The sequence below is a fragment of the Gymnoscopelus microlampas genome, assembly GCF_963454915.1.
Source record: "Gymnoscopelus microlampas genome assembly, chromosome: 12".
NCBI classification, from domain to species: Eukaryota; Metazoa; Chordata; class Actinopteri; order Myctophiformes; family Myctophidae; genus Gymnoscopelus; species Gymnoscopelus microlampas.
In genome coordinates this window covers 9,149,200-9,159,960 of record NC_139949.1, presented here as the reverse complement: position 1 = coordinate 9,159,960, position 10,761 = coordinate 9,149,200, and the positions used below count along the sequence as shown (strand labels likewise).

General features: G+C 42.1%; 1 protein-coding gene across 1 annotated transcript in view; it reads left to right on the top strand.

The window, feature by feature from the left end:
* Positions 1 to 9,880: 9,880 nt before the first annotated feature.
* The window catches only part of LOC311057178 (delta-sarcoglycan-like), a gene marked incomplete at its 5' end in the record, with an annotated part of 52,650 nt that continues 51,769 nt past the window's right edge, over positions 9,881 to 10,761 (top strand). Inside the window, 2 exons of the mRNA XM_084074129.1 lie at positions 9,881 to 10,064; positions 10,435 to 10,544. Of these exons, the coding sequence (XP_083930255.1) occupies positions 9,881 to 10,064; positions 10,435 to 10,544 (294 nt within the window). The remainder of the gene's footprint in view (positions 10,065 to 10,434; positions 10,545 to 10,761) is intronic.

Below are 10,761 nucleotides of genomic sequence, written 5' to 3'. Positions count from 1 at the left end.
TATACTATTCTATACTCTGGCATGCACTGCAAGCCAGAGGAAGCCGAAATAAACAAACAAACAAACAAACAAACGAACAAACAAATGAACTAAATCAAGTGTCAAAACATATAATGAAAACGATTTGAGAAAAACATTGGGAAAGTGCGTGCTGTCGGAGGGGGGTAACTAACAATATGCTTGTCTTGTCTCTCGTCTCTGAATACAGTGTGTGAACAAGTACAGTAGCAAGGCAGTAGATCGCTGCTGCCCCTAGTGGTGCATAGTGGAACACCCCAGAAGTTATGCGTGACTTACATGATTTGTGGGACAGGCCAAAGGAATGATGTAGTCTGTAGTCTTTACTTAGTCTTAGAGAACCGGGCTTGAGTTGAAACTGTATTTACGTCTACACCAAATTAGTCTGGGAGGGTTAGCGTCGGAGCTTGGACAGCAGGGGCGCGGCCACTGCGTTGTGATTCAAATCAACAGCCAATGAAGAAAAGGGGGCGGGATCCACATGCAGTGGGTGATGCATCTAAATAGGATCGACGGGAAGCAATTTCCCCTTGAGAAATTTCGGCCGCCATTGTTGTGTACTGCTGTTTGCCTCTCGTCGGACTTTTTAGACGAGTTGCACAGCTCTCAGACCGGTAAGAGGCGTGTCCGCTCAGATTCAGAGCGTGACGTACATCCCGCCCACAAATACCAGGGCTGTGGCCCAGAAGTTCCTCGCCAGAGCTGGCGAAAACTTCTGGGAACTCAGATTAACACCAAATCAATGCCTCGCATTGTGAGCTTGTAGATCTGCTATTTTTGGCCCCAAAGTGGGATGAATATGTAACTTACTTGTTTTAAGAATAAACTGCAATTTTGTCCAATCTGTATGGTAGAGTATGTTAAAGAGGTGGTGCCATGTTTTTGCACTTTTTCTGTTTTTCATGTGTCTATGAGGTTGATAGAACTTCATTAAGCCCCCCGGAGGCGGTTTTATGGTGTTTTATGTCTTCTCTGATTATTTGGAGTTTCTTCCTGGAGGCTGAAATCTTGAGGGTCAAACGTGCCAATAGAGAAACAGCCCTTTAGTGACATCACAGAGCCCCCAAAAAACATACCCTCCCCCTCATTATCATAACACAACAGGTGTGGGCATGAGGAGGAGGAGGGACTAGGACAGGTGGGTGGTGCTAAGGTGGTGGAGGAGGTGCAAAGGTGAGAACCAGGCATACTTAATGAACTGGAGGCGTGTCCACATAAAAACATTTTTTTTAACAATTTCTGTACACTGTTTTTTTTTTGAAAAAAATCCTTACATTATAATAATACCTTATGATCAGGTTTTAGGGTTGAAAAATATCATGGCACTCCATCTTTAATAAAATATAACTTATACAATTGAGGTGGTTATATTGTGTCTCCCTGCTCTTGTATTGAGGCATTTAGATCGGGTCAAAGGTCATGTCTCACCTAGACACAGGATCTGACACGAATTTTGACCAGATTCAATTTATCCCCCTGAGCAAGCAGGCAGGCTCTATAGACCCCTTGACAGACTACGTCACACTGGTTGCAAGCGTCACACTGGTTGCAAATGAAACCCATGTCAGTTCTCGCTAGGACGCGCAGCACTAGCCAACACACAAGGGTTGGGGTGTGCTGAAACCAGCGCACCCCGAAACAACAGGCTGAGAATTGATTGCATGAAACAATCACCTGTGCATCCAGTCTCAATGTTGGTAAACAAATAATTAGTCTATTAGCTCAATGGTAAAACAAATGGAAACTGGGTTCAAATCCGGGGTAGAAGAGGAAAGTTACATGGTGCAGCTTTAAGTAAAAGTAACAATATCACTATGTAGAACTACTCTGTTATAAGTAAAAGGCGAGAGAGAGAGAGAGAGAGAGAGAGAGAGAGAGAGAGAGAGAGAGAGAGAGAGAGAGAGAGAGAGAGAGAGAGAGAGAGAGAGAGAGAGAGAGAGAGAGAGAGAGAGAGAGAGAGAGAGAGAGAGAGAGAGAGAGAGAGGGGGGGATGCAAGCCCCACGTCTGATTAACAACAGCATACATTAATAAGCAAGGCAACATACCTACATTATGGGATACATTTTTTTTTAGACAGAGGAGAGAGATAAAGTGAGGAGAGGGAGTGTGTGGAATATAAATAGAGAGAGACGCCAGCTCATGTCTGATTAACACCAACGCACATTTATAAACATGACAACATGCATACCAAAGGGAGAGACAGAATATGTATGAGGGGATATAAATATAAATTATGTATATTTTAAATACAGTTGACACACGTGTTGCTATTTGTCTCAAAGGTTTTATACAACGTGAATGCAAAACATTGACACGTTGCTGCCATTTGTTTCAAAGGTTTACCCCAAGCTAACCTGTCCTATGTGGATGTATAACTATTTCTGAGAGCAAACGCACAATTAGTATGGTTTCAAGTTAGATACAGCTCTGTTTACACATGTCTTTATTCCCCTTTAATTGTACATACATATTTTTGTTGTGTTGTTTTGATCGTTTGGTTCCACTTTTGCTTTGGCAATGTAAACATAATTAGTGTGGTTGCCCAACAGGGCAACCAGACTATAGTACTCTATACACTTTATTTCTTTATTTATTTATAGATAAACTTTTTTTCAGACGCATCTCCTCCCACAGTTTTTATCCCCCAATGTTGTGCCATATGTCAAAATGACCGTCTAAATCGGGAATCGTGCGCGTGTATAGGACTAAGAGATTGGTTGAATAGTTTAATTGATATTAATTTATTAGTGCCATTAAATGTCCCCATCCACTTTAATGGAAAAGTGAAAAAACTCAAATTCAAGTATTTTTTTCTCAGAAACCGTAAGAGCTAGAGTTATCAGATTTGGAGGGATAATTCATAATATTGTCCGAAATTATTGAAAAAAATATCACACCATTCGGCCTCATGGTGGCGCTATAACAGCCCCCTTTACGTTTTGGCCTGTAACTCTTGAACCGTAGGTCCGAAAATCAAAATTTCTTTTCACCTGGATTCCTTGGGTCACTACGCATCTCCCCATATAGGCCACGCCCATTTGCGTCAGGATAGATTTTTTGATATTGATTTATTTCTGCATTAAATTTCCCCATCCACTTTAATGGGAATTGCAAAAACTCCCATTCAAGTATTTTTTACTCGGAAACCGTAAGGGCTACAGTTACAAGATTTGGAGGGGAGGTTAATAGTTTTTTGCGAAATTATTATGAAAAGAATCACATCAGTCGGCCACATGGTGGCGCTATAACAGCCCACTTTACCTTTTGGCCTATAACTCTTGAACCGTAGGTCGTAAAATCAAAATGTCTTTTTCCCTAGATTCCTTGGGTCATTACGCAGCTCCCCATATAGGCCACGCCCATTTGCGTCATGATAGATTTTCCGCCATTTTGAATTTTCTTCAAAACACACTTTTTGCTCCTTTTCCTACAATTTTTTTCCAAATCTCACACAAATCGGTACACGTGATCTATGGACCCCTGCGAAAAACCTGTCCAAACAACATTATGATAGTCCTTACCGTTCGTCCGTAATTGGCTTCCAAAGTTAGCGGGAGGGGCCCGTTTTACAAAGAATGCCAAAAATCACGAACTAAACGTCCAATCGATCCCAGATTTGAATCACATGTCGAGGGTGGTTTACTCAACAAATCCCCAAAAGCATTTCCACTTTGACCCATAGGGGGCGCCACAAATGCGCAAAATGTAACCGTTCGATGCAAAAACATGATTTTTGGGGGGATCGATCCTCTCAAAATGAAACGCAAGCGATCTCAGGAGTGACGACACAATGTAATTGGCGCAGCCTCCGACGTTATTCCTCCCGCCGTCTTCCTCGAGTCCCGGCGGCCGCGACCCGCGACCGGCGTCGGCGCAACCACACTCTGCAATTTCCCCGGAATTGCGACGCGTCTAGTTATGTTTTGTCATGCCATCGTGAAAGGAAAAAGAATGAAATTACAAATAAATGGAGGAAGAGATGGGGGTTTGGGAAGCAGTGGTGTAAAGAAACTATAAGTACATGTACTCAAGTAGGCCTACTGTACTTAAGTAAAAAAAATTATGTATTTCCAATTTTCAGTATTTTTACTTCTACTCCACTAAACTAAGATGTAATGGTAAGTAGAAATGGAGGGATGAAACGGACTGGTTGGAGATGGTGAAGGAGAGAGAGACAGAGCTGGAGGAAGATGAATGGTGTGGGAGGTCTGGGCTCCATGCCAGCCCCCGGCTCAGGGCTCCAGCTCTACCCAGGGGAGGCAGCTCTCTGTCGGGGTGAGAGGAGAGCACGGGCTGCCTCCCCCGAGCGTCTATCCCATCGCCACACACACACACATTAGACAACCGGGAGCCCAAGGGTTGGTTCATAAGGGCGACTTATCATAATTTATCACTAACCAGTGGAGGAAGAAGTACTCTGAATGTGTTTTACTTACATTAAACTAGCAATACCACGGTAAAAAAAATACTCTGTTACAAGTAAAAGTCCTGTATCCAAAAATGTTCTTGAGTAAAAGTACGTGGGGGGGGGGGGATTTCATACGTTTTTGACGTTCAGAAGTATAGCTTACAGACAGATCTGTATGTAGGGGAGGGCGGGGACAAACGGCGCACCCTTTTCTATTTCCCTCCCTGCACAGAGATTAATTAATTTCATGTAACCATACTTTTTTTGTGAACAAGAGACACTTGTCCTCTCCCATTAACTGCAGTCCGTTTTAATTTTAGTGAAACGAGTCGAACGCAATCGATAAGTAAAGTGACGTCGCGCTACTTCCGCACGCGGCCGCCAGTCGGGACGAACAGTGCATACATGGGGGGCGGACGGATAAAATGTCCTATAACAAGCGCATAAGTTAAATTTCTGGCATCTAACTCTCATTGATGCTTCAGTAGAATCCTACGAGCAAATGACCTGGCTAAATGTATCATGTTAATGTCGCCTCTGTCCATTCCTCAACTTTGTGTTACACATGCGCCGTTCGCCCCTCCCTGTCCGTGATGCGCCGAGCGGCGTAATGCGCCGTTCGTCCCTCCCTGCCCTCCCCGGATGTTTTGCTAGCAAACACAAAAGCTAATGAATATTTTTCAATGGAACCTTCACTGAGAGTTAGCCCACAGATTAGCCTAACAGACAAAATCCATTTACAATCGGCACCAAATAAACACAGCAGTACACATGGAAAACACTCAAATAGGGTATTTTTTACTACAAGTAAGACGCGCGAACACTGGAAGCGAACGCAGTTCTATATTTCAGCCACACTGTAGTAGTGAACTCTGGCGCACTCTAGCGGCTGCACACAGGTAGTGCAGCTGCTATATTTCAGTCACGGAGTTTTGAGTCACATGGGGGCGCGAGCCAATGAGAGCGTGAGTCACATGGGGGCGCGGCTGCACACATACTGCACACACACAGACAGAGACACAAGCCGAGCCGAGTTACATAGTAGGCTCCACTTGGGCGGAGCCTCCTTCCGCGTTCGCAACAATGTGGAAATACACAAAAGTGGCTTCAACTCTGCCAATCTTGATCAGAACTGGGGAAAAAATTGTTCCCTACATGCTGAATGTTAAAACAATATAACTAGTATAGTCGTCGCTGTCACGCAGAAGTCTCGTATCTCCGCAATGTTAACTTTTTTTACCTGTAACAGAGTGTACATTGCAGTATTGAGACTTTTACTTAAAGGACGACTTCACCGATTTTCAACCTATCTTCATATAATTGGTCCTCACTAATAGGCTACTCATGATAAAATGATACCATTTTTTTCTACTTGGTCTGTGGACAGTCCAGAAACCCGTCTACCAGTGACATCATCGGTAGGCATGATTTTTTTTTCCCCAACAAGATTTCACATTTTTTATTTCGATTTTTATTAACACGAGAACAATGGCTTCTTTTATTGCATTGCAACTTTCCAGGAATAGAAAGCCTGCAGTTTCTATTGGCTTGGATTCCCCATTGATGATGTCACTGGTAGACGGGACTCTGAACTGTCCACAGCCCTCCTCTGAGACACAGACCGAGTAGAAAAAAAATTGTACCATTTTATCATGAGTATTAGTGAGGACCAATTATATGAAGATAGGTTGAAAATCGGTGAAGTCGTCCTTTAAGTAAAGCAATTGAGTACTTTTTCCACCACTAATTATCACTCACGCAATGTACACTTACTGTAGGTGTTTGCATACTGTAGGTGTTTGCATCCAGATGGGGGAGAAAACATTTTGCAAACATAATTATACTTTCAACAAGAACATGATCAGTATAAGAGTATTATTTTAATACATTTTATTTATTCTAATATTACAATGTTTGCCTATAATGGCATGCACAATCGGGGAGACCAGTCTGAACGTGTCTGATTGTGGGTTTTATGAATATTGAACCAAAACAAGAGAGTGTGACTGAATAATAATAACTTCATTGGATCCATGGGAAATCTTTTTTTCCCCTTCCATTTCCTGATAAATAAGGGTTTTGTGCATATTTCAGGGGTGTGAGTGCCATACAGATGCGGGTGTGTGTGATGTTTACAGTGCTGTTAAGTAAACAATTTTGAGTTATTTTTTACTTTTTCCAATTTGCAATACTTTTACTCCACTATACCTGTACATCTCAGAGACAAATATTATACTTTTACTCCACTACAATTATTTGAAAACTTTACCAGTTACTTTGTAGATTAGAATTATTATTACAAAACATACATTAACCACTTCAGCCCTATATACATTTTGGCCATTTGAAAATAGTAGATCTACATGCATGAGCTTGTAGATCTATTAATTCAAAACATTGTATACATTTGAAAACTTGTGAAATGGGACATTCTGCATAATGAGTACTTTTTTGGTACTTTAAGTGTTTCTACCAATACAATACCTTTGTACTTTTACTCAAGTAAATTTAAAATTCCATACATTTACATTGTATTTCTACATTGCAGTATTGATAATTTTACTTAAGTAAAAATATGTGAATACTTATTCCACAACTGGATGTTTATCATTCTCATCTTATGTGTGCAGGTAGCTGAGTGAACAGTGTGTTCTAGAAGAGAAACACAACACATTAAATATTTAACAAACACACAAACACACACACACACACACACACACACACACACACACACACACACACACACACACACACACACACACACACACACACAAACACCAAAGTTTGGGGAGTTAAGTGGAAAAAGAAGGCTCTATATTAATAATTAACGTACACACTCATTGGTGGAAAATAACTAAGTACGTTTACTCAAGTACTGTGCTTGAGTACAATGTTGAGGTACTTTGACCTTACTTGAGTGTTACAAAAAACAAACCAAAAATCGATGGATCTTCCATCCATCACTGTCCACACTGAAACCCCAGAAGATAACACCACCGTTTGGTGAGTTAAGTGTAAAAGAGGGCTCTATGTTGATTAATAATTAACTTCCTCACTCATTAGCCATTCATGAAGTATGTTTTTTTAAGTTTAATGAGCACATTATAATTCAAATTAAATGTGCATGGACAGAAAGACAGGCACAGTAATTAAATAAAAATAAATAAAGATTTATAAAGATATTTACATGATATTGCGGTATAGTTTGTGGCAATAAGCTCTAAGCACAGCAGCCAAATTGGAAATAAATTGGGACTCGTTCTTACTTCAGGTGTTACCAATGATACTAATGAAGGCTCTGTTCCATTTAGTGTGGCACAGTGGTTCTCAAACCTTTTATTTTCAAGGACCCCCATAACTCTGAGAGTCCACAAATATCTTTTGGCGGTTTTCAAATATTTTTGGACACAGAATCAAAGGTTTTATGGTCACGATTCACCAGGAGCGCTCTTGTGTAACTGTTAACCGTTGTTAACCGTTTAGCCGACGTGTCCTTGAGCAAGATTTTGTTTGAAAGGCAGACAGGCAGGCAGGCAGGCAGTTACATCAGCCAAGAAGTGGTATCATCATCCAGTTCAATGAGGCCGCTGACTCCATGTGGTGATTTGAAGATTGGGCATTCATCGATAATATGTTCAACAGTCTGTGGTTTTCCGCATTCACAGAGATCAGTGACAGACACTTCAAGGACCCCCATAACTCTGAGAGTCCACAAATATTTTTTGGCGGTTTTCAAATATTTTTGGACACCGAATCAAAGGTTTTATGGTCACGATTCACCAGGAGCGGTCTTGTGTAACTGTTAACCGTTGTTAACTGTTTAGCCGACGTGTCCTTGAGCAAGATTTTGTTTGAAAGGCAGACAGGCAGGCAGGCAGGCAGTTACATTTACTCAAGTACTGTACTTAAGTACAATTTTGAGGTACTTTTACTTTACTGGGGTGTTTCCAATTCTCTATAATATAGACAACATATAGTAAACATATTATGTTTACTTCTACTCCACTACATCTCAGAGGCATATTGTACTTTTACTTTAATTATTTGAAAACATTAGTTACTAGTTACTTTGCAGATATAAATCATTACATTATAAAACATGAACCACTTTAGCTCTATTTTATACATAGACTATTTGAAAATAGCCGATCTACAAGCTCACAAGTAGATCTGCTATTTTCAAACATTTTAGTACTTTTACTTTTGGTACTTCATGTACATTTTGATACCAATACTTTTGTACTTTTACTCAAGTACATTTTGAATTCCGGACTTTTACTTGTAACAGAGTACTTCTACATTGCAGGATTGATACTTTTACTTACATAAAATATTTGAGTACTTTTTCCACCACCGATAGATAGATAGGCAGACATTTTTGTCGTTTCTCAAGTGTAGAGTGTATAACAATGGACCCCGGCTGACAATTTGCATGAATTATTATTCAATAATTAGCATATTGACAGAGACAAGCAGCAGATGCTTCTGGGTCTTGTGGGTATTATTGTAGTATTTCCATTGCTCTGCCGTGTCATCTCATTACGCCAGTGAAAAATGCACAGAGATATCTAACACACACACACACACACACACACACACACACACACACACACACACACACACACACACACACACACACACACACACACACACAGCCCAAACTGCATAAACATGCAAAGTTTCAGTAGAAATGTGTTATTTCCCTGTCCGGTAAACACAGCCCCGGGCCCTGTTTACCCGTGTTGCTCAAGCACACTTCAACACAAAAGCCAGAGAGAGAGAGAGACGGGGTTTGAACTGGAACCTTCCGGTTCCCAAATGGCTGCTCTCTCGTTCGTTCGTGTAGGGCTACACAGGCAATTGGGACATCAGCCAAGAAGTGGTATCATCATCCAGTTCAATGAGGCCGCTGACTCCATGTGGTTATTTGAAGATTGGGCATTCATCGATAATATGTTCAACAGTCTGTGGTTTTCCGCATTCACAGAGATCAGTGACAGACACTCCAATCATATGCAGGTAGATTTGGGTCTTTGCTACTCCAGACCGAAGTCTGTTGAGGTTGACCCAGGCATTCCGTGGTAGGTCACACCCAGGTGGGTTGGTTGAAGGAGAGTTGATGAACTTCCTCAACGTGGATGTTGACTTGGACCATTGCTTGTTCCAGCAGTCAAGGATCCATCCAGGGTGTGGAGGGCTCGTGGTAAGAGTCTCCTAGCTTCGGTGGAGAAGTGTTTGTGTTTGAGTCTCTGGTGGCCATATTCAGCAGGCGGGGGAATCAGGCTTGTTGGCTCATCTGCACTCTTGCAGGCCAGCTTCAAGGTCAGGAAGTTTCGACGGAGCTCTGGAGGTGGAATGCCAGACAGTATGGGGAGGAACTCGACAGGGGTTGATGGTAAGGCACCACTAATTAGCCTCATGGCGGTGTTCAGCACAACATCAATAGAGGCTGTATGGCTGCTGTGACTCCATGCAGGGGCGGCATACTCAGCCGTAGAGTATGCCAGGGCAAGGGTAGAGGTGCGCAGGGTGGTGAAGTTTGCACCCCACCCAGTGCCAGCCAGTCTCTTCAGGAGGTTTACACGGGCAGCGGTCTTGGCAGCAACTTGTGTGGCTTGAAAGTGAGGCTACGGTCAAGTGTGACACCAAGGTATTTGGGGTTGGGGTCATGCCTGACGTTGGTGCCATCGAGTGTAATGTTCAGCATGGTATTGGCACATCTATTGGCAAGATGGAACACAGAGCATACTGTCTTGGGCAGGCTTAGCTTGAGGTGCCATTTGTGGAAGTACCCGCTCAGTAGTGAGAGATCTTTTCCAAGGGCATTCTCAACCACACTAAAAGCTTTGTCACCAAATCCAATGGCTGAGTCGTCGGCAATGTGTATTGCGAGCACTCTCCAACAGGCATGTCAGCGGTGTAGATGTTAAAAAGTGTTGGGGCAAGAACAGAGCCTTGGGGGAGCCCGTTCCTCAGTCTCCTTCTCTTACTGCGTTGGCCATTTGAGGTTTCCAGTACAAAGGTACGGTCCTGTATAAGCAGCATGATGAACTTCACAAGCTTAACATCAGGCAGAGTCTTCAGGAGCTCTCTGTGGTGCTCTCTGTGGTGGTGGAAGTGCCACCAGTTTTTCACTTCATAAAAGTACCACGGCCGCAACATAGAAATACTCTGTTACAAGCAGTGGTGGGAAAAGTGGTAAATGTTTTACTTAAGTAAAAGTATCAATACTGCCATGTAGAAATACTCTGTTACAAGTAAAAGGCCTGTGTTCAAAATGTTACTTGAGTAAAAGTACAAAAGTATGTATTGGCATCAAAATATACTTAAAGTA